Source organism: Lepidochelys kempii, chromosome 12, assembly GCF_965140265.1.
Source record: "Lepidochelys kempii isolate rLepKem1 chromosome 12, rLepKem1.hap2, whole genome shotgun sequence".
Lineage (NCBI taxonomy): Eukaryota > Metazoa > Chordata > Testudines > Cheloniidae > Lepidochelys > Lepidochelys kempii.
The window spans coordinates 38,609,164-38,633,303 of record NC_133267.1 but is presented as its reverse complement, the minus strand read 5'-3'; the positions used below and the strand labels follow the sequence as shown (position 1 = coordinate 38,633,303).

Sequence of the window (24,140 nt, the reverse complement as noted above, 5' to 3'; positions counted from 1 at the left end):
GGCAGGGGGCGGGGCTGGCTGAGGGGAAGAGAGAGTAAGGCAGCCTGCAGGAGCGCTCCTGCCAGAAAGGGGGTGGTGAGTGTGCATGGGGGCGGGAGTGTGGGTGCGGGGAGGCTCTGGGTTCTAGAGTTTTGCTAGGGTGCGGCAGCACCTCCAGGTTTTAGGTGGGGCTGCTATCCAGGGGTTGGGTCTGGCTGCCCAGCCCCGTCCGGTGGGGTCCTGGGGTCTGGTGTCTGGCCCTGCTGCAGGGTCCAAGGTCCAGCTGCCCCGTCCCACGTGGGGGTCTGGGTGCCGGCTACCCAGCCCAGCACCCAGGCTCTGCTCCTGGCCCAGCTCTGGGCAGGGGCACTAGGCATAGGGGATTGTTGAGGGGTTTGGGGGGGCGCTGCGGTTCTCAGCCTGCGGCCCACAATAATAAACAGGTTGAGACCCACTGCTCTATGCACATCCCACAGTTCATACGTTCTCCCCACCACACAGACCCTGGTATGTATCCAATCTGCCACAAGAGGGAGCTCCAACCCCATCCAAAGGGGAGGCATTTGCCAGGCTTTCAGGGAACAGGGCAGCGTATCTCCGCTCCCCGGAGTGGCTCCTGTGTGCCAGGCCACGCTGCGGGCGTCTGGAAGGGCCGGTCACACTCAGTCCTGATGGTTCGGGAGAAGTCAGAGGCCAGTTCGGTAACAGAGCAGCAGCCCAGTGCCTGGTCTCCAGCCCAACTCGAGGCCCACTTGTTATTGGGTACGTCTACACTGCTCTAAGAGACCCATGGCACGGCCCTGGCTGGCCCGACTCAGCCGACTCGGGCTGTGGGGCTAAAACTGGTTTGAGCTCAGGCTAGAGCCGGGGCACAGAGACCCCAGGAAGGGGCAGGGAGGGTGGTCTCTGAATCTCCTGGGCTCTGACACTCATGCTGCATAGACTTACCCCTTCTGAGCGCTGTCTGGGGCATCTCCCAGCCATTCCATGGTGGTCTGGAGGGGAACCCAGCCCCTCCCTCTACTCTGGGTTGTAGGTGCTAGAACTAGGGGTTCTGGGGGTGTTGCCACGCCCCCCCCCAGCTTGAAGTGGCCTCCATCACATACCGGGGTTACAGTTTGGTTCAATGGCTCTCGGCACCCTCAGGATACACATTGCTCCAGCGCCCCTGCCCTGGGTTCCTGCCCAGGGCCCCTGTAGCAGGTGATGAAGGTCTGTTTCTTCAGACCTCCTGCTTCTTCCCTGGGCTATGTCCTACTGCAGCCTGCCTCAGGCCTTCTTTCCCAGGACCCTGCGAGGCCTTGGAGGAAAGGTACCAAAGGAAAAGCACAACACAAAAATAGTCCAAACTTGTCCCTGGCCTCCTCCCCTTGGGAGATACCTGATGAGCCATGGCCCAGTGCAGTGTCTCAGGGTTCACAGGACCCCCAGGCAGCCCCATCCCCTGCAGCACTCCTGGCTGGGTGGGTGCTAAAGTGGAGGGGTCTGTTCACCTCCCAACCTGGGCCCTACTGAATTTAGCGCCTCCCTTTCAAGGCTCCACCTTTAAGACTGGCATGCCTAGCAGGTGTGGCAGGGCGGGGCTGCCAGAGCCCAAAGCTGTTTTAACCTTTCCTTGCCTGGCAGGGGGTTTGAACACCCCGTCGCAGTCACCCTGTGTGGAAAGCCCAGCCTGGCCCAACGCGGCATGCCTGGCCCCTGGAGCACAGCAATGCCCTGTGCAAAGCTGAGGCCCATAGAGCACAGTGTCTCCTTGCACAGAGCATATGGACTGTATAGCGCAGTGCGGCCCTCCATGCAGCGTACAGACCATATAGCACCACACGGTGCTCCCCGGAGTGCAGTCATCAGACAGGTCAGTCATCAGGTTCGGGGTGCCCTAGGATTTTTAAACTATCCCTGTCCTGGGGCAATCCAAAGGCTAAACATTGGCTCTGAGTTTCCACCTACATGTTTATGGATCCCAGGCTGTCACCACAGGCAGGAAGGATGTTTAGCATCCATGATATATATGTATATGCATGGGGGAAGGGGGAGGTAGAGAAAAACTCTCCAGGAGGCAGGGAAATCTCCCCAACTGTCCGTGCAGGCAGGGGTGGGCTCCTGAGAGTCCTGCTTCTGGCACATCACTAGACAGATCCTTGGGCTGTTCCACCATGTCAGTTTCCACTTTCTAGCCAGTGCGACTGCTGTATGTAAAGTAGTTTTCGGCGCTGCTCAGGCACCCATCCAGCAAAGCACAGGCCCAGGGCCTTCCTTGAACTGTTTTATTCAGCTCTGGACTCACCGTGGCCCTGCATTCTCCAGGAGAGTAGGCAGCGCTGGCTCCACTTTGGCTGCAATTCCCCTTTCGACTGCTTGGTTAGCATGGGGAGGGCGGGCAACTGCTGCAAAGCTGACGGGCCTGATCCACAAGGGGCCTGATCCTCGGCTGGTGTGAACTGGTGGAGTTCCAGCGAAGTCAATGCTGAGTCACACCAGCTGAGGATCTGGCCACTTGTCTCCTTAAACATCTTGAGGCAGATCTGGCTCTCCCCAGGGGACTGGGCAGAGCCAGGATGGGCCCATTCGGAACTGTGCATGTATGTGACACTGTACGAACAGTGATCACTGGCTGGGAGTGAGCAGGCCCTGCGACCTGGGGGAATCACGCCACCCCACCTCCCCCACCTCACTCCCTGCAGTGCTGGGGTGATGAGCATTAAACCCCTTGGATGTCCTCAGTGGCAGTGGCTGGAGAAGGGCAAAGGGTGCTGAGAAACGATGTCTGGATGAGGCTCCCTCGTGTTGTCTAGAGCCAGGGGGCACGTGCACAATGCCATTGGGAATATTCGCTCCCATTGTGAACCGAATCAGTTTCCACTGGGTTCTTGCATCCTCATGGGACAAAGTGGGAAGGTGCTCCTTGCCATCCCAGTGGGGGGTGAGCTTGTTCCCAAGGAGAGCCCAGCTCCCTGCCTAGCCCATGGCTGATCTGGGAGGGGCTATGCAATCAAAGTGGGGGGTGCTGTGCCAGCTGGTCTCTGGAGAAAGGTGGGCCTTCTCCCTCTCTGCTTGCTGGGAGCTGGAGGAGTTCCCAGGAGGTGAGTTCCTTTGCTCCTGGCCCTGGGCAAAGGGAGTCAGACTGACCCAGAGTTTGGGACTTTATCTGCTCCCTAGCTTACCTCACCTTCTGGCCTATCCCACCCCACAGCCTCCTGACAGGAACATGGGTGGGAATAGTGAGTCTCCCAGAGAACTTTCAGGGAAGGGGACTTCTGAATCCCCAGCCATGATGATCACAGCAGAACCCTGCTTTGAAAAGTGGCACTCTCCCCTGCTGGGATCAGAACCAGCCACACGTGTGAGCTGTGCGTAGCGTTAGGCCCAACCGACACAACTGGCATTCCCGACACCCAGTCCAGGTGGCATGCTGCCCCTGGCCGTGCCAACGCTGGGGCTGTGTAAGTGAACTGGCAAATCATCTTCCCCAGCAAACACATTAAGGAACATCGTGATCTTCTGCTCACCAGCGGCCCGAGAGACGCAGCAAAATCCTTGAATGAATGATGTGTTGTGAATCATCCACCTTGCTCTGCCTCCCACTCTCTCCACTCCGCTCCTGGCTGGAACCGCTCTCCTGTTCTCAGACAGCTGCATGCAACAGAGAAATGGGTCTGATCCTTTCCTCCCACTCTGTGGGCTCCGGAGAGTCTAACATGCACCATGCTGAGCTTTATATCAGTCAGCAAACAAACAGCAACTCAGCCTTCCAGGCCTCCTGTCTTTGGCTTCATCGGGTGCCCTTTGGCCCCATCATTGTTCAGTCACACAGCAGCTTGAGTTCTTAGCCACATACAGAGGAGCAACGACAGAGTGAAATCACTGATTGTTCCCCTCTGCTTCCAGGGGAGGAGAATCCCCGCCTAGGAAAGGATGTCCAGAGCTGTAGAACGTGTGGCCTGGCCTCTCTAGGGCTCAGTTCCCCGGGGATGGGGTCGCGAGACACCACTGTGAAGGCCTTATCCAGAGAAAGGGGAAAGGAAGTGTCCATAACTCGCTGATCAAGCCAGATTACCAATGGGCCTGGATGGTGAGATCCTTGTTCTTGTCCCAACACTGATTTCTCTTGAATTAGTTGAAACAGGCCATTGTTCAATGTCCCACGGCTCAACTGGCTGGATCCCCACCCAGTGCTCACAGCACCAGGAATACAGACGACAAGGGGGCACTTGAATTTCCTGAGCATTCTGCAACCATGAGCTAATTAACTAATCCCCCACCTGACTGCCACCTGAGGTAGGGAAGCACCAACACCCCCATTGTACAGATGGAGACACTGAGGTACAGAGTGAGCTTACGGGGCTTGCCCAAGGAGAACATCTCTGGCTAGGGAGGGGGGATGCTGAGAGTGTCACTGTTGGAGCTGGGTCACCCCCCCCTTTAGGGCATGGCCATGCCCAATCCATCCCATGCTGCCATTCCACCGTGGGCTGTGAAAGTTACCCCAGATACTGGCCTCGGACCTGCAAAGCCTCTGTCCTGATACAGGGCTCCCTGGCCCACCTGCCACCAGCTGAGATTCCTTGGTGCTTCTGCCGTTTGCTAGCAGCCAGTGTCCTAGTCAAACAAACACCCACTGAGCCAGGTTCCCCCTAACTAGCACAGGGGCTGGAGACCCAGTGGCTGCAGCAAAGCCCTCTGTTCCCCCATGAGGAGTGACACCTGTGCCCTGCCTTTCATAGAATCATAGAATATCAGGGTTGGAAGGGACCTCAGGAGGTCATCTAGTCCAACCCCCTGCTCAAAGCAGGACCAATCCCCAATTTTTGCCCCAGATCCCAAATGGCTCCCTCAAGGATTGAACTCACAACCCTGGGTTTAGCAGGCCAATGCTCAAACCACTGAGCTATCCCTCCCTTGAGAGCTCCAATGGGGAGGGCAGATTCCATTACCCCTGGGGGGCATCCTAGGGTCCCCACTGGTGGAGACTGGCTGGGGATGAGCTTCAGCCATTGGCCATCACCCCTCCCCAGCCAGAGACATTCTCCTCATTCCACGCTGCAGGAGGGCCCCTGGCAGAGAGAGAGGCTCTCTGGGGTGGCCCTTACCCGGCCTGAAGCCCTGATTGACTCCACTGGAAACCAGGGGTGCAATCGGCTGGTGGAGAGACCCCGTTTCCCATGCAAAGCATAAGAACGGCCATCCTGGGTCAGACCAAAGGTCCATCCAGCTCTGTCCTGACTTCAGACAGTGGCGAGTGCCAGGTGCCCCCAGGGAATGGACACAACAGGGAATCATCAAGTTCTGCCTTTACTCTCTCAGTCCCTGTTGGGCCCCTCACCACGGTAGCTCAGCATTGCCCTGTCCGGGGCATATAACGCACCTCTCCCTTCCAGAGGCGAAGGAGCAGCATGCTCTGTGCCCGCGCTCTGGCCGGTCACTTTCAGCACCGGAGCCCTGTGGACAGCGGAACCAGGGAACTCTCTGTTCAGCACCCCTCAGTGCATCCAGGGGAGGGACTGCTTCTGGCCAGGGCCATAAACATGGTGCTGGAGCCAGGCCCGCTGGGGGAGCCAGGCCCGCTGGGGGAGCCGCTGCCCCCCCCAGTGGTTTCCATCATATGCAGGGTTTACAGTTTGGTTCAATGGCTCCCAGCACCCCCCCCTGTACAAACTGTTCCAGCCCCCCAGGCCATACAGTGAGGTACAGAGAAACCCTGCCCAGCCCTGAGCACCGGGAGCTAGTGACCGGCCCTAGGGCATTCAAGGAGGCATGTCTGGGCTTCCCTGTTTGACAGGCGTGGCCTGTGGGGATCTGAGCCCAGAGGGCCAGGCCTGTTCACCTGCACACACCTGTAAGCATGGGGAATGAAGGCCTCAGTCCGGCGCAGGAGGGCCAGCATGAGGGGGCACCTGCGAGTTGCCCTCAATGGGCTTCTGTCACGCTAGACACTCCTGATTCTCTCTTGCTGTCAGCGAGGCGGCGGGGACGCGTCTCTCTCATAGGTTAGCCGGGGAGTGAGGAGCTGTATCAGCTGATGGGGAGCCCTCTTATATCGGTGAGCCAGCGGCCCCAGCCACGCAGAACCGAGAGAGGGAGGGAGATGGGCTGCTGTCTGGCGGGGAAGGGACCACCCCACCCAGGCGAGGCTGGGTCCCCGCCCTGGGGGAGCTCAGGCCTCCAGCTGAGATCCTAGGAGGAAGGAAATGCATGTCAAGGTAAGTTCTGCGGGGAAGTTTCTTTGGGGCTTTGGAGCGGCTGGCGGGGATCGTGCAGGGAAGGCGGGGAAGGGGAAGGGGAGAGCGGGGGGCTGGGCGGGTCTGATGGACAGAGCCAGGCGAGCCAACGGGCTGTCAGCGAGGGTCTCGCATCTGACTGGAGGGCAAGAACCAGAGTCCTTCTCCGCAGGGCTCCTCGGGCGGCGGAGCGGGGCCGGGGCAACTGCTAAGTGGCGAAGCAGCTTGGAAGTGACCCGGTGCCGCCAGCTGGCCGAGCGCCCGCCGAGCCCGCAGCTCCTAGAACCCCCCGGGGGGTGGTGCCTTGCCGGGGGGCTGCAGCCTGGAGTCTGGAAGGACCAGACCGGCCCGACGATCCCCGTCCGCCTGGCCCAGCCGGCTGGCGTTCCCAAGCCTGGGCGGGTTGGCTCAGCTGGGTCCATTCGCCTTCGGGGGACCGCAGCTTTCGGGGCCCAAAAGCTGCGGGTGTTTCGCATCGGCAGGAAGAGCAGCGAGACCCCGCCGGGGCTCCCCGCAGGGCGGTCGGACGAGGCGGAACCAGGAGTCCGAGACGAAGAGCCGGGCAGGGGAGGGAGAGCCCGCTGGCGGCAGGGGGGCGAGATCTGGGGTCGTTGCCAGTGAGAACAGACCCCCCCCCCGCAAGCCTTTTGCAATTCCCCGCCGAGGGGACTCGATCGTTTGGGAGGGATTGGACCATCCCCCTGCGCAAGCGTTGGACGATCCTCCGGACTAAAACAAGGCAGCCCGAAAATCCGTTCAAAATCACAACGAAGAGCCCGAGCTGCCGAGGCCCCCGCGGGACCTGGGAACCGCGCTGGCTCTTTGGGTTTGATCCAGCGGGAAATTCCGGCGGAGTTGACGCGCCGCGGTCCCCTTCCGAGCGCGCTGCCTTGCCCCGGTTTTCCCAGCCAGCCGCACTCCGCAGTTCGTCCCTGGAGCAGAGGGGTGCAGGGGGCGGCGGGGTTCCGCTTGGCGATCCCTGGCCCCAGTACGGAGCTCACCTCTCCCGACCTGCCGGCGTCGGCGGGGAATCACCGAAGCGCTGGCGGGCGAGAACACGGGTGGAAGCGAGCGGGCTGGTCCTGCAGCGTGTGCTCCCAGCCACACCCGTGTGAACACGGAGTCAGCGGGTTGGTTCGGCGGGCATTCCCATCACCGGAGCGGGCAAGCAGATCACCAGAGCGGCTTCCAAACTCTCTCCCCCTCCCTCCAACCACCACCACCAAAAAGCCACCCAAGCCGCCCCGTGAAACTAACCACCCCTTTTCCAGCCTCCGATCCTCCACACTCCCACCCTTCCCTTTGCACCGGCTCAGACATCGGGGTGCGGGCTTAGCTTGCCCTGGGAGTGAGCGCTGGGAAACGCCCCCTGGGACCATCCTGGCGTGGTGGGCTCCCAGCCAGCCTCGCTAAGCCCCAGGAGATGCGCTGTGGGGGAGGACTCTGCATTGGCAGGGAGGGAGGGGCTCGGTGAACGAACCCAGCTGTAACTTCTGTGGTTGAAGGGGGCTCAGTGACCGCTGGACATGACTGACCATGAGCTGGGGAGATTCCCTAGTGGGGAGTGTTCACACCCCTCCCCTAAGCCAGCCACTGTCACCCGCTCAGGCCCCTTAACGCATGAGCATGTCGGGTGCGATCGTGCTGCTTGCCCCCAACTCCCCTCGCTTCGGAGGTGGCTGAGAGGGCTCAGCACGCGGCCGGATCAGGCCCTTGCTGAACTCCAGCCTGGCCCTGCCGGAGAGGGCTGAACCGGGGAACTAGAGAGCGAGCGAGCCCCAGGCCCTGAGGCCCCCAGACCTTTGCGCTGCAAACACCGGGCAGCGCCGGAGCTGGGGAAGCTGCCGACGCACCAGGCAAGGAACAGGACTGCAGGACACCTGGGTTCTGCGTGGAGGGGCTCTGCGCGTTGGTAACGGGAGAGGCAGGGCCCCCAGGGCCGGAGAGCGATGGGGGGAGAGCGGGGACTCAGCCCCACAGAGGGGTTTTGGAATTTGCCCCAGTCTCCGAGACTGAGGGAGGGGAGAGGGGGAGCTGTTACTAGGGTGATGCACAGGGGCTGGATGGAGGCGAACACAGAGCCAGCCAGGCCCGGGGGCAGGGGTGCTGATGGTGCGCCTGGCTCGAATCAATCCCAACGGGTCCCTCCAGGGCAGAGCCAAGGTGGGTTTGGGGCAGGGCTTAACGTGGGCCAAGGCTGACCCCCCGCACCTGTAGGCCTGGCAGCTCCTAGCCCCGGCACCTCCGGGCCTGGCAGCTCAGACTCCGGGCACCTCCGGGCCTGGCAGCTCAGACTCCGGGCACCTCCGGGCCTGGCAGCTCAGACTCCGGGCACCTCTGGGCCTGGCAGCTCCTAGCCCCGGCACCTCCAGGCCTGGCAGCTCAGACTCCGGGCACCTCCGGGCCTGGCAGCTCAGACTCCGGGCACCTCCGGGCCTGGCAGCTCAGACTCTGGGCACCTCCGGGCCTGGCAGCTCAGACTCCGGGCACCTCCGGGCCTGCAGTATCAGTTGTGAATGTAAACAAATTGCTTGAGTTGCAGCACCTCTTTCGTTGCACAGTCCGCCCTGGCTGGGGGCGCTCACGGGGCCTTGCCAGAGGGGCGCAGGGCTGGGGTTCGTCCTTACCCGTGAATTCCCTGGGCTGGGGACAGGGTCGTTACAACCTCCCTGCAACCCTTAACCGCACTGACACCATCTCCCCCCCAGCCCAGCGTAGGGCTCTGTCTGGGCATTATTATGGCCAATGCGATTGCAGCCAGGGCCGCCCTGGGCTGGGGACTGTACAGACACATGACAAAGGCCGTCCCTGCCCCAGAAAGCTCCCCCAGCAAGGAACAGAGGCCTTGCAGCAAGTGGCACTGGGCAGGGGCGCTGGAGCAATGTGTGCAGTGGGGGTGCTGAGAGCCACTGAACCACACTGTAAACCCTGGATAGGATGGGAACCACTTCAAGCCAGGGGGTGCGGCAGCGCCCCTGCACTCCTCGTTCCAGCACTTATGGCCCTGTGTGCGCAGGAAGCAGGACAAGGGAGCAGCAGAGAACAGTCAGTACAGTAGTTTTAACCCTAATAAAGTTAGATAATAATTTAAATTTTTTTGGGGGGATGACAGAATAAAGTCTTTATATATAACATGCATTTCTCATTTTAAAAGAAATATATTTTATGCATTTAGTCCATTTCTAAATAGCCATTAAATAACTGTACAAAGTTTTAATGAGAGAGGAATAAAGGAGAAGTGTTCAGCCATATGTTGAATTATGCATTTTTAGAGGAAAATGTGGTTTATGCCGTTTCTGCAAAGCCCTCGGTTATACTCCACAGCCACGCAGGTGCAAGACTTCAATGAGCAAACTCCATTGATATTTTTTTTAAACTGATAGGCCCGATCATCCCCCTATGATGGAATCAAATTAAAAGCCACAGCTGAAGTGGAGGAAGGGGGTGATTTAAGAGAGTTGAAGGAAAAGGGGAGCTGAGCTGTTGAGGAGTACTTTGCAATGGACCAGATGCCCTACCACCCATGTTCCTACCACCCACCTACCAGCCCCGAGGAACAGCATAACCCTCTAACAAGCACTGGATATAAAAATAATACCAAACTAAATGTATAAATATCTCCCCCCAGCCCCCTTCAGTCCCCTTCCGACTATGATTCAAAACACTGGATACAGATCTAGAGCCCTCCCCACCAAGTTTTCCCTGGGATGCCCACACCCTTCCAGTCCTGCTGCTTCAGATCTCATCACGCTTCGCGGACAGGGTTATGCTGGATAAAGAACGACAGGCAATAGACGGTGTGTTGCCCTCCTCAGCGGCTGGGTCAATGCCCACAGAGCCAATGAGAAATCAATCACCCTTTGAGGTGTGCCAGGCTCAGCCCTTGGAGGAGTGGAGGAATTGGAGAGGTGGTTTGCCAGGGGTGAGGCACATAATAATTCACTTTGTGCTTTTCTTGCAGCAAACGAAGCTGAGCCGGTTTGGTCTGATGAAGCTTCAGAGCGTCTGACTGGGGCAGAAGGCCAAAGGCCGCGTCTTGGTGTCTGGGGACACGGACCTGCCCCTTCCAGTTCTCTATAGACCTGCGCCATCTGGAAGCACGTAGGAAGGCAGTGGTGCCCTCAGCCTACCTGCCCACAGCCATGGAGAACAGCAGCAAGTTCGACAGCCTCGCAAACATCTCTCTGGCCAGCAGTGACGCCGTCTTTGACATGATCGAATACAAAGCCATCTCTGTCTTCCTGGTGCTGGTGATCTGTGGGGTGGGGATCGTGGGCAACGTCATGGTGGTGCTGGTGGTCCTCACCACCCGGGAGATGAAGACGCCCACCAACTGCTACCTGGTTAGCCTGGCAGTGGCTGACCTGATGGTCCTGGTGGCTGCTGGCTTGCCCAACATCTCCGACAGCCTGGCGGGAACATGGATCTATGGGCACACCGGCTGCCTTGGGATAACCTACTTCCAGTATCTGGGCATCAACGTCTCCTCCTGCTCCATCACGGCCTTCACCGTGGAGAGGTGGGAGAGGATGCGGCCTGCCCCTTTGCTCTTGGTGCTGGATTGGCAGCCCTGGGGACCAGAGCCCTCTGCCCACAGGGCAGGGCAAGCTTCCCCTAAGCCACTCCCTGCCCCTCATCCTCATGTGGGCAGACCCCCTCTAGGGACGGGACAGTAGTTCTGTCTCTGGTGCCTAGTCAGTTCTTGGCCTCTCTGGTGAGACACCCTGGAAGGGATCTAATCACTCGAATGTTAACTAGACCCAGCTCACCACAGCCTCTCAGAGGCTGCTCACCCACCAGTGAACGGTAGCAACTCTTAGGCGTTCCCAGCCTGGGTCAAAGGGGGGATCAGTCACTAGGCATTGAAAGGCGCCCCGTTCCAATGGCTAGGCTCTTTCTTTGCCCGCTCCACCTGACCATTGGGACACACGGGTTTCGGGCACGCAAATCCGACTGCCCGGAGCACAGTGCCAGAGCGGGCAGGCTGGTGTGAGAGCTGTTCGGGTGTATGCACAAGCAGGAGAGCGCACACAAAAGGCCAGACCCGCCCCGCCCTCCCCCCCACGGGGCTGGAGTTAGCCCCGCTCAAAATCAGCCTTGCTCTCCCCACATGGCTGCCAGGTCCTGGTTAGGAAAGATCAGCATACAGATCGTGTTTTAGTAAGTGCCAAGAAAACCGCCTCCCAGCAGCCCTGTGCTTTGCTTATTGCCTTTGTTATTTTGTTGCTGAATGTGAGTCAAATAGTGCCCCAGGAGCATTTCAGGGAGCTCTTTCCATTGGGCCGACGGGGGGCGGGAAAGTCCAGCTGTAAGCCTTTTGTCAGGGCTGATTCCCCACTCTGGCCCTTTGAGTGCAGAAGGTGGGGGCCCGCAAGGATTCTAAAATTTAATACTGGCCACTCCAGGCTAGTAGTAAACTCCCAAGGTTACAGCTTCTCTCTGACCTTGGCTTGGTAAACGCTGCCACCACCCAAGTGAAAAAACTGCCTCTTGCAAATCCTGGAAGAACTCACTTGGGAAGGTTTCCCTGAGGCCCCTCGGCTTTTCCACCTCTCCCTCAGGGAAGCTGAGAAAGAAAACAAACAAGAGGGAAACCCAGCTGTTACCACCAGCTAATGGAAAAACATATGCACAGAACTTTTAAGACACAAAACCAATCAGGTTTTTAAAAAAGGTAAATTTTATTTAAAAAAAAAGGAGAAAGGAAACATCTGGAAATTCAGGCTATTGCTAGATTTTATAGAGCAACTGAAAAGGGCTTAAACATCAGGAATGGCTCCCTGGGGTCCAGCTTAACGTTACAAAAGAAAAACAAAAATACCTGAGCTTAGCACGGGGGACTCCACGAGACAAAACAAAGAAATGAACCTGATCACGTCTATCTAAACATTCCCTGTCCCAACAACTCCTTCTAGGCATGGAAGATAATTTTTCATACCTGGTTACACAGCATTCCTGCTGCCCCCATCTCTTCCGCTCAGAGAGAACAACCCAGACACACAGGGAAAGCTTTTTTCCCCATTTTTAAAAAGTTCTAGCCTTCCCATTGGCTCTTTTGGTCAGGTGCCCACACCCTTTCCTTTACCTGGGGGACTTTGTTAACCCTTTACAGGTAAAGCAAGCAGAGAACAGCCACCAAGAGGGACTTTACAGCTAACTGGCTGGCTGGGTGTCCATAAAAGGGAGCTACCGCCCCCCCCTTCATTTAGCACGCCTTTAAATGGCCCCAGGAGCGAAAAGGGACATGGGACATTCGTACAGCAGCAGCACCTAAAGGCTCGGCCCTAGATCGGGGTGCCATGGTGCTGGGTGCTCTAACAAAAATACATAGTAAGAGACAAGTCCTTCCCCCCAAGAGCTTATATTCAAAACAAGGGCACTGGACCCTTTGTGTGGGGAGGCCAAAGTGCCCCCTCCCTCTCCATGGCTGGGTGCTCCTCCAGCTGCCCTCTCTTCTGGTGCCCACAGCAGCCCCTGGGGAGGTGAAAGGTGTAATTGCAGCACGAGTATGAACATGCAGGTGGTTCCAGGTGAGTCTGCTGTAGGAGGCCTCTGTGTCCCCTTCCTGCCTGCCACAAGTCATCTCTGCCCCACCCTGCCTGCCTAGCTCTTTCCTCCTGGCCAGTGTCATGGCTCTATCCTTCCCGTCCCCAGGTACATCGCCATTTGCCACCCAATGCGCGCCCACACCATGTGCACAGTATCCCGGGCCAAGCGCATCATTGCCTTCGTTTGGATCTGCACCTCCATCTACTGCATGCTCTGGTTCTTCCTGGTCGACATCAATGTCAACAAGAGCCAGCACCTGGAGTGTGGCTACAAGGTCTCCCGCAACCTCTACCTGCCCATCTACCTACTCGACTTTGCCCTCTTCTTTGTCACCCCCTTGGTTGTGGCCACCATGCTCTACGGGCTGATCGGGAGAATCCTCTTCGCCAGCCCCATCCCCCACCAAGCTGACTCCACCGCCAAGCCCTGGAGGGAGAGGAGCGGGAGGGAGAAGAACGGAGTGGACACACGGGAGAGCAAGCCCAGCAGCCGCTCCAGGACCAGAGGGGCTCTGTCCTCCCGGAAGCAGGTATGGAGAGCTCCCCGGGTGGCGAGCGTAACCAGGTTCACAGCAGGGTCCTGACCCACGCGTGGTAAATGCTGCCCGGGGAAAACCGGACGGTGTGCATGCAAACCGTGGGGTGGCGGCCCCCGGGAAAGGCGACCTGAGCATCTTTATTGAAAGGAGGAAGACACTGCCCGGTACGGCCAGGCTGGGATGGGCTAGGAGGCACCCTCTGTACCGACGGACATGCCCGGCCACTCCTGAGGGTCTAGCTGAGCACAGCCAGCCACAGGAGGGGAACCGGTCTGGCTGGACTCTCAAGGGGAAGAGCAGCCCTCTGGAGGAGCCCAGCACAAGGCCTCCTAGTCCGGTGCCAGACTCTGCCCGACTTAAGCCTCAGGCATTGGCCTTTTGCTGGGCCCTGAGGGGGCCGGGGATTTCCAACTCCCCTGGCAACGTGCATGCCCCACACCGCATGCTGAGCCTTGGGGATGAGGGAGGGGGCACATCTCGCTTTACACTGGTGACAGTGATGGGCTCTGAGGGGCTGGACATGAGGTGGGGGCAGGTAATGGGGCAAACTCCCAGCCATTGTCCTTTGTCTGACAGCATCCTCCTAATGCCACCATGGGTCAGCCTTCTCCACCCCCCATGCCCAGGGACCTGGAGGCAGACAGGCTTGGCCAGGGGGACATTACAGGCAGGTGGCCGTGTGTCAGACTGTCGGGAGACCAAAGGGGAAGATGGCAAGTGCTGGGATAAAGGAGGCTGGAGTGGAAACGGTACTGGGCCGGGAGTGGGGCCATGGCTCTGGGTGGGGAGATGCAGACAGAGGTAAGGAGGTCAAGGCTGGGGCCAGCAGCTGGGGATGGGGCCAGGAGCAGAGCTGGGTGGCACTCCCTCCCCCCTCACCTATGGGGGCTGGCCTGGGCCTGACCGCGCCCCCCCTGAATGTTCCTCCGTGGCCCCCCGTAGGAGGGCTCACTCCACAGTTTGCGGATCTCTGCCCTAGTGGTTTAGTGACCACAGGACACCTGGTTTAGGACTCTGCCCATCACCCCCAGCCTCCCTTGGCATAGGCACGCAGGGTCAAGCCCATGGTGAGATTAAGGACATGACTTGATTTACACTGGTGCCCTGACACACACAAACACACACACCCACCCCCCGTCTGGCCGCCACCCACTGAACTTCTTTCTGCTCAGGGCCAGCAGGCTGGCAAGAAACTTAGCTCTGGGACTGGTGTTGCTGCTGTGGCATGAAGGGGGCTGTCAATCTGACTTTGGACAGCTCCTCAGTCAATCCCGGTTCGGAGACCTCCGCCTCCAGGGTCACCATGGCCCCGTTCCCGGGCAGCCCATTGCAGCCGAGCCAAAGGGCCCAGCGAGGCAACCGAACAAACGCTTCTTTTCTGCATTGAAACTTAGGAGGGAGGGGGGTGCGTGTGTGCGTGTGTGTGGACATATGCAATGAACAGGGGACAGTCTCAGCATGCAAGGGGCAGCTCGAGTTTCTGCTCCTGCTAATAATGCCCAGCTACCCAATTTGTAACCCAGGTGGGCAGGACTAGGCAGCGGCCAGCGAAACGCTGAGTGTGGCACCCAGGCAGCGTGCAGGGAGCTGGACCAGGGGCGGGAAGCATACCCTACGGTCGGTGAAGAAGAGTGGTGGAGACAGGACCCATTAGGTCATTTACTCCTCAAGCACTGCCCTGTGGCCAGAGCACGTCTATCAGGGAGGTCTCTGGCTGCTCCCGTTTTAAATGTTCCAAGCCATAGGCTCCCATCCCTCCTCTTGGGACATGGTTCCCTAGGAGATTTCACTGTCACAAAGCTTCCTAAATGTTTCTATCCTCCAGTCACACCTCAGAGTCAGTCTAGCTTCTTGGGTCAGTCCCTAATTGGGTCTCCCTCCTGGGTGCTAGCACCCTTCAGAGACACATCCATGGCTATTGCCTTTCCCACTTCCTGGAGTGATCTCGGGAGGCAGTTAATGGATTTTCCTTGCCTGCTACGGCCCATTTTCCAGTGCCCAGAGCTGCATATTCAGGGGTTGATTTTTAAACGTGCAATTGCCCAAGAAATCAGTTGCACATTTGCATGCCTGCTTTGCTGACACAGTTGCACGGAGAGATCCAGTGACTCCAGGCACAAGAGGCGATGAGCATTTGCACATGCAATTATCTGCTGCCCAGGAGCTACGCACCTCGTGTGCTTAAAAATCAAGTTACAGGCTCCCAGGTGCCTTGGGGGGAACGAAAGCCCCACGAGTGGCTTTAGAAGCAACTCTCTGGCTCTGTCGTTCATTTGCCAAATCCCCATGTTTTGCACTGAGCCTGCTGCTTCTGTCGTTGCCTGCATTGCTACAGAGACGCAAAGGGTCCCTGTTGGCTGAGCCTTGACAGTTATTCTTCCTCAGCGATGACCAGATCAGTTGAATGCTATTGGCAAAGCAAAGGAGCGGGTGTTTTTCTAACTGGCAATGCTGCAAGCCCAGCCCAGTGACAGAGCACCCTGCTTCGCGGTCATCACCACCAGCCAGAGATGCTGGAGTCACCTCATAGCTAGTGAGCGGCCACCACCAGACAAGGGAGATTGGACTCAACTCTCTCCCTGTGCAGCTGTGACCGACTGGCAGGTTTCAATTCAGAAGGCGGGGGGAGCAGAGTCAGCTGCCCTTGGTGGTAGCCCCGCTTTAAAATCAGCCAGCGATTCCATGCTTGAGTCCTGAACCTGCCTGGAAGTCACTAAGCAGTCCTGGGTGTTCAGGACAGTGGGATCAGGTCTCGGGATCAGGTCTCACCGTCACTGACCAACAATCGGAAAGTGCTGGGGAATGCTGGAGTTTGCAAGGCCTCGGCGGACCCCAGAGGGCTCCTTCCCTATGGGCTACCCAAAGCCAGCCCTGCTGGGTCTGTTCTCAGTGTGGTCTTCCCCTGCCAGCTGCGGTCCCACAGCACATGCCCTGCCATGGCAGGATGCCCGGTGGGGGGAAATCACCTCAGATGTTCTCACATGCCAACCCTGTGGCGATGTGAGCAATCTGGGCAACCCTGTGGCCACTGGGCAATGTTAATGAGCCAGAGCCAGGAATACAGGAGAGTCCTTCCTACTGAGATGGTACTTTGGGGAGGGGCTGTCACCACCTTAGTAGAAGACACAGATGTTCCACATAAGAATGGCCATACTGGGTCCGAGCAATGGTCCATCTAGCCCAGTGTCCTGTCTTCCGACAGTGGCCAATGCCAGGTGCTTCAGAGGGAATGACTAGAACAGGGCAACCATCATGTGATCCATCCTCTGTCGTCCAATCCCAGCTTCTGACAGTCAGGGGCTGGGGAGATGCAGACTGTGGCATTGCGTCCCTGCCCAGCCTGGCTAATAGCCATTGATGGATCTATTCTCCATGGACTTACCCAGTTCTGTTTTGAACCCCACATGCGGGCTCTGCTCTGCTCTCTCTCCCTCCCCTGTGACTCCACTCACTATAAAACAAGCCATCAAATCTGCTAATGGGGGATATGCATCTCTGATAACCTAACTGCGGCTGACAGGAAATTATTCAGGCCCAACACAATGAATAGTGAGCGAATCCAGGCCGGTGTGCCGCAGGGATTTAATCATCCTCTCAGAGATGGGATTGTCTTTCTGGAGCCCATGAATAACATTAGGACCATGGGGGATGTTGCGAAAAAGGGCTGAAATAAACCAGCACCTCATAGACTCATTCTAGGGAAGCGGACGGTTGGAGGATTTTTACAAATCAGGACACATGTGCACTAGCAAAAGCGAGTGTGGGAGAGACGGAGGAGCCCAGGGCTGGGCTAGCAGGGGGCTGCAGGGTGGGATCGAGGGGCACAGGCAGGAGTTTAGGGGTGGTGGGAAGGTAGGGTAGGGTGGGTTTTGGGGACTGGGATAATAAAGAGCGCTGCAGTTCAGGAATGTGACTCGTTCTGGCAAAGTGAGGGTGAGGGTGGGGACCCTGGACCAGAACCTGCGCACACACCAACCCTGGCTATTAATCCTTCACCTCCCCAAACACTCCGTTTCCCAGGTGCTCAAAGCGGAGAAGAGAAGCTGAGGAAACAAGGGGCTGTGAGAAGAAGGGGCCCTGAGATCGGCGTTGTCTCCCGTGTGCTACCGGCTCTCTCTGGTTTGGCCTGGTCCTGCCTGCGGTGGGCAGCTGCCAGGCTCTCAGCTGGGTTTCGCCCAGCCTATGCTCAGGGAAAGATGGATTTTCAGGGGATCACTGACCCCAGACCACAGCTGTGCTCCAGCCAGCCCCTAATGCAGGGATGGGCAAACTATTTGGCCTGAGGACCACATCTGGGTGGGGAAATTGTATGCAGGGCCATGAATGTAGGGCTGGGGCAGGGGGTTGGGGTGTGGGAGGGAGTGTGGGGGTGGGAAGCGGTGCAGTGTGCAGGAAGGGGCTCAGGGCAGGGGATTGGGGTGTGGGGTGCAGGAGGGGGCTCAGGGCAGGGGATTGGGGTGCGGGGTGCAGGAAGGGGCTCAGGGCAGGGGATTGGGGTGCTGGAGGGGGCTCAGGGCAGGGGATTGGGGTGCGGGGTGCTGGAGGGGGCTTAGGGCAGGGGATTGGGGTGTGGGGTGCTGGAGGGGGCTCAGGGCAGGAGATTGGGGTGTGGGGTGCTGGAGGGGGCTCAGGGCAGGGGATTGGGGCACAGGGTGCAGGAGGCTTTGGGGTGTGGGCTCCGGCCCGGCGCCGCTTACCTCGAGTGTCTCCAGGGTGGCAGCAGCACGCAGCGGGGCTAAGGCAGGCTCCCTGCCTGCCCTGACTCCTCACCGCTCCCGAAAGTGGCCACCATGTCCGGTCATGGCTCCTGGGGGTGGGGTGGGGTGGGGCAGGCGTCTCCACCACATGCTGCCCTCGCCTGCAGGTACCACCCCGAAAGCTCCCATTGGCCAAGGTTCCCCATTCCCGGCCAATGTGAGCTGCGGGGGGGGGCCCCTCTGCTCTCCCCAGGGGCCGCAGGGATGTGGTGCTGGCCACTTCAGCGAGTGGAGCGGGGGCCAGGGCCGGCAGGGAGCCTGCCTTAGCCCCGTTGCGCCATGGGGCTGGCAATCCCGCGGGCTGTAGTTTGCCCTCCCCTGCCCCAACGCTGGCAGAGCTGTGCTGGGCGTGGAACCTGTGGCTCTCTGGAAGTGAGTCATAGAAAACCAGCCTTCACTTGGCCCTCCCTGCATCGGGCTGATTTCAGTAGCTCATAGCGTCAAGAGACGCTTCAGCCAATCCACCCCCCGCCCCAGCGCTCCTGTCCGGTCCGGTGCCGGAGCTGCCTATCCTGAAGACAGTGCTGCTGTGTCCCTAGGGATGGTGCTGGGGCAGCTGGCAGGCCTCCCTGGCCGGTCTGCTTCCCCACTCTAGGTGAGACGCCTCCCGCCCCCGAAGGCCTGTGTACAGCCCAGCCCTCTGGTCACTGGCTGGGGGGCTCTCTCTCAGCTGCCTCCAGAGAGCTCCTGGGAATGCTCAGAGGGGGCTGTCAGTCACCAGTGCTGGTTTAATTCCTCCCTGCTGTGCACCTGTGGGAGACCGGAGGAGGCAGCTTGCTCCGCCTGCCGGATTCAGGCAGGTCCCCCACGCCTTGGCACGGGGACATTCAGAGATGCCTGCATGCCTCGGGATGCCCGGCTGGGTTCCCACCTCCTGGCTCTATGAAAGCAAGAGCGCTGGCTGCAGCCAGCAAGCTGGGTGCCGAGCAGTCAGTGCAAAGCCCGCGGCCCTGCTCTGTCAGCTCCCCAGACAACACAAAGCCATGGGAGGATGCTGAATCCCACCCCTGTCCTTCCCTGCCCTCACAGCTTTGAGCCAGCAGGTCCTGCAGGCCCAACAGCCATGGGCTGGGTTGGGGAGGGTGTGACGTGGCTCCAGGCCTGACCCTGGTGACTGTGACTACGGGGACCTGCCCAGAGAGCGCTTCAGCTACGGCGAGTCAACTGAGCTGGGGCTGCCGGCCCACGGGCTTTGTGATGAGACTGGGGTCTGGGAATTGGTCTCCAAGGGAGGTGAAATGTCCCCATGGTGACACATCTAGGGCACCAGTGACTCCCCCCGTGTGCCTTTTGCAGGTCACCAAGATGCTGGCGGTGGTGGTGATCCTTTTCGCCCTGCTCTGGATGCCCTACCGGACGCTGGTGCTGGTGAACTCCTTCATGGACAACCCCTTCCTGAACCCGTGGTTCGTCCTCTTCTGCCGGCTCTGCGTCTACGCCAACAGCGCCATCAACCCCATCGTCTACAACCTCATGTCCCAGAAGTTCCGGGCCGCCTTCAAGCGGCTGTGCAAGTGCGGGGGGGAGCCGCCACCCCCCAGCCTGTACATGGCCACGGCCAGCTACAGCCTGGCGAGGGAGCCCCTGCCGCCCACCCCCCAGCTCCAGGACCACAAGGAAGACAAACAGCCTCCACCGGTGAGCAACATGGCTCTCCCCAAGCGGCAGCAGCCACCGCCACGGAGCAAGGGAGAGAACGGGGACGAGCTCTACTTCAGTGTGGTGTAGATCCCCTCCCACCCAGCTCCATGGTTCCCCTGTCTCCGTATACAGACGTGCCCCATACACAGGGGAGGCTGGGCTCAAAATCCAGATCCGTTCTGCATCAGTGTCCAGCGCTGGCTCTCACAGAGCACACGTGGGTGAGCGAAAGTTCAGGGAGCACAAAGGTGATCCAGGGGAATCAAACCAGCCCCCACTTTGTGCGTAGATGCTCTGACGTGGCTTGGTTCCCACCACTGCAGCCTGATGGGGAGGCAGCCAGTCCCAGGCAGGGATCACAGATCCCGAAATAGACTCCCTTGTTTTCCCGAGGGTTTGCTAGCATCTCTTGGAAGGCTGGGGCACTGAGCTCTGAGCTCATCAGTGGAGCTTGGCTTCCTGTGTCCAGCCTTGGAGGAAGTCCTGACGCTGGATGGGGAAAAAAAATCCATACAACTTCACAACCAAACAGCAGGCAGTTAACAAACCAGCAGCCGTGCTCCAGAGGAGGTAGATGGGGAATTTCTGTTCTCCCTGTCTTGTAACATGGAAACAAGGAGACACTCAATGAAACTGAAAGGTGGGAAATTCAAAATGGATAAAAGGAAGTCCCTTTTCTCATGATGACTGTGGAACTCACTGCCACATGAAGTCACTGAGGTGAAGAACGTAAGATTCAAAAAGAGACTGGGTATGGATAACAGGAATATAAAGAGTTACTACCGTGGGGGTTCCTACACCGTCCTCTGAAGCATATGGCAGTGGCCACTGCCAGAGGCAAGCTACCAGACCAAATGGTTCTGGGGTCTGATCCAGTCTGGCAAATCCTGTGTACCACTGAACAGTTTAGCCTACGTGCCCTTTGCATCAGGGAGGTGTTTCCACCTGGCTCGAATTAACCAGGCAAGAGGAGTGGGTGTGCAGGGAAGATGCTGCCTGGCGGGAAGAGCAGTCGGAATTGGTTCCTCAGCACCAGGTGCCTCTTTAGAGCATCTTTGGTTGGATTCGCTCATGGGCAGAGGTCCCAATCACAAGGCAGCAAACAGCCCAGTGTCTGACCAGCCAGGGCTGTGCTCACCAGACACTGTGTCGCAGCCAGCATCAACGCCCCGGCAAGGCAGCTGCAGGTTTCATGTGGGTCTCATCGGAGATCACTGAGCACTGCACAGAAAAGAGAGCGGGGCTCTTGCTGGCTAGTTAACCCTTAGAATGCTGGCATTTTCCAGATCAATGAATGCACTAGAGAATCTCTCCACCCTCTCCTAAATGAGGGGAAAGCCTCCAGGAGAAACTCCTGTCCCAGAGAGCTAGCATGAGACCAAAGGTTGCCGATGCGGGCAGAGTTGGCTTGGTGGCCCGTTTGTCCAGACAGTCGTGGGGAGCGAAGAGCTGCTTGCAGAGCTCCACCCTCCCTCCTCAGAACAGCTCTTTGGCAAAGGGCCATCTGAAGGTGAGAACTGGGGTGAGACGAGGGCAGCTAATGCTGTGAGCGGAGTTTAAGTTGTCCTGGGCCCGCGAGCGGGGAAGACAGAGTAGCTAGACTAGCTAGACTTTACCCCCACATACATACTTACTGCCTGTATGATTGATCTGGTTTTACTAGAGAGGGGCTGCAGCCACAAATTTTGGATCTGGATGCAAAGATCGGGAGTATTTGGATCCAGTGTTCTGGTTCAGCCCATTATGAACAGCGAGCCATTTGCAAAATTGGGATCCAGCCCACATCTCAAACCCCTGCAGAATTCCTAGATGCTCTGGTCCTGGCCTCGCTCCAGATTTATTTCTGACCAAAGCATGGGCCTACGAGCAGGATGTGCTCCAACTGCCAGAGCCTCTCCAGCATGAACACAAAGCCCCATGCCGCCACACAGGGGGTGATGTTTGTATCCACGTGAGTTTGTATAGCTCAGCATAAACCCAGGGAGCTGTTGTTTTAATTCATGCCTGGATTTGCAGAACTAAAACCCTGTCGCCCTTTGTATTTCAAGCCTTTGTGTTTATCGGTATTTGTGTTTGTTTTTCTTCGGCGCCCTGAGAAGCCATTTGTAGGGGTGAGTATAACCCGAGGCCTGGTCTCCGCTGGGTACTTGCAGAGCCCAGTTTACTCAGTCTACAACTGCTTGCTTTGGGGCTTCCTCCCCTTCTTGCTGAACAGCAGAGAATTGCCCCATAAGGGGGAGGGGCTGGGGCTGCACAGCTGGCTGCTTTCCCCGCCAATGTGGGGTGTAGCCCTGAGCTGGCCTCTGGCCTGAGTAAATAATACCATGGCTGCACTCGCTGGATGGGGGGAAATGCTGGAAGGTAGCTAGATCGTGGGTTTCAGCCCCAGCTGTGGCTCCAGGAGGCGAAGGAACCTGGGCCAAGCAAGCCAGCAGCAGAAGGCATTAGCCTCTCATTGTAAATTACTTGTAACGTTCTCGAAGAATAAATCGTTCATTCAGAAACTCTCTCCCTCTTGTTCATTATGTAGATGTTCACGGCCTAGAACACGGAGCGATGAGCAGCCCCTAGCGCAGGGCGGTTTAGATCAGGGGTTCTGCTTGGGCCGATTATAGAGATGTACAAAACGTCTGCAGTACTTGAGCTGCTTTGAGACTCCAACACCTCCCTCCGCCCCTGCAAACTGCATAGGGGTTAGGAGCCCAGGCTTTGGTCTGGCCCAATCCTAGATTTCTATACACACAGATAGATGGATGGATGAGAGGAGGAAAGATGCTCGTGAACCTGCTTAGCTAGAGAGAGGCCAAAAGGTCATAAGGAAAGAGGTGAGTTTTAGTACCCTGAGCTGGTTTACTGGAGCCAGGAACAGCTTCTCAATATGAGAGCCGGGGGATGTTCAGTGACATGGAAGGGAAGCATGTTTAAAGAAGCTAGAAAGGAAATACTTTTTTGCACAAGGCCTGATTACCCTAGGGAACCCATTGCCACAAAGTTTCCTGGAAGCCAAGAGGTCAGTGGAATTTTAAAAAAAAGGTCTGGACAGCCAGAGGGACAATAATACAGATTTAGAGCAAACCGAGTGCTTGGGAAAGGAGGTAACCCTCCTGCTTCAGGGCTTAAACTGAATTGAAGTATCAGGTACAGGCCACCGGCGGAGTTAGGATCCTGGACTAGACAGACCAGAGGGCCGAGCCACTCTGGCAGTTCCTTGGGAATTCTAGTCCTGGCTTTGACCCGGTTTCCCTCTCAGAGCCTAGGCAAGTCATGCCTCACTTTCCCTGTCGCATGACAGGGGGGCCAATGCTTTCAGGAGTCGGCAGGGAACAGCGTCCTGCCCCCGGCATCACCAGTCAGCCAGCAGCAGAGGCCAGGGAGCTCTGACACCTATCAAAGCAGGAACTCCCAGTCCCTCATGCAGCTGAATCTGTCTCGCTACTCAAAGGGCTGAGTTTTCAGATTCATCTCTGCACTGTCACACGCCCACTCCCTCCCCACACGAAAGCGGCCCCGTTTCATCACAAAGCAGATCCCTGCAGTCACCCGTGCAGCGGTGTCAGCTGGCTAGTGACAAACCTATGACTACTTTGGATTTCATGCTCTGGGCTCTCCTCCTCCCAGGGCTGCTCAGAACTTCCCAACAGCCGCGAAGAGAGAAATCGGCCAGGGCGTAGCCCCCTTTCCCCTGGTGACAGGCCGCGCTCGCGTTCTGCCAGAACACTCCTCTACACCATTCCAGTGCTTCTTTTAGGAGCTGGAACAGCATTTCAGGGCTTCTGCCAGTCCCTTTTCCGCCCCACGTCCTCGACATTGGTAGCTGCTGGTGCCAGCAGTGGGAGCCAGGGATGCTGCAGGTGGGAGCGGACGGGGAGCTGTTGGGAACCTGGGGCAGAGCCATTGTTGGAGCCAGGTGATGTGGGGAGCCGGGTAGCAGGGCTCCCCAGACATTGGCGCCCTCCGCTGGGAGTAGGAGCTGGGCACAGGTGGGGGGAGGCAGGGATGGGATGGGCTCTGGGGCAAATCACTGCCTGCTCCCCTGGGCCTTCACCAGCTCCCCCTATCATCCTCTCAGTGTCCTCTGCTCCCTTCGACAGCCCTGTGTTCCAGCTCTTCTCTTTTAAGGACTCCAGCAGTGGCTGAAGGAGAATCTCTATCTGTTGTTAGCAGTACAGGGTCTAGCATACAGTTGAGCACTGATATCATCCAAGAGAGGGCGTGGCAGGCAATTGGCAGTACATATAAGGAAATGTGAATTCCAAGCCCAAGGCCACTTTGCCTGGACTGGGGGTGGTGGTGGGAGAGAGCTGAAAATTCAGCCCCCTTTCCCTTGCCCCATGGTAGAGGCCTATCCAAAGCATCTGGGGGGGCTGTGCAGAAACCTGCCACTTCCCTCTAACGCTCCACCCAGCCCAGCTTCTGTGTTCCTCCCCCGGTTGCTAGCACAGGATCTCCTGCAGCGTC

At 58.1% G+C, this 24,140-nt stretch overlaps 1 protein-coding gene across 1 annotated transcript; it reads left to right on the top strand.

Moving 5' to 3' along the window:
• Positions 1-5,838: 5,838 nt before the first annotated feature.
• On the top strand, positions 5,839-22,186 carry LOC140896409 (thyrotropin-releasing hormone receptor-like). Its single transcript, XM_073308176.1, has 4 exons — positions 5,839-6,179; positions 10,159-10,716; positions 12,852-13,275; positions 19,338-22,186. The coding sequence occupies exons 2-4, from the start codon at positions 10,340-10,342 to the stop codon at positions 19,767-19,769; spliced, it is 1,233 nt and encodes a 410-aa protein (XP_073164277.1). The 5' UTR covers positions 5,839-6,179; positions 10,159-10,339; the 3' UTR covers positions 19,770-22,186.
• Positions 22,187-24,140: the final 1,954 nt, after the last annotated feature.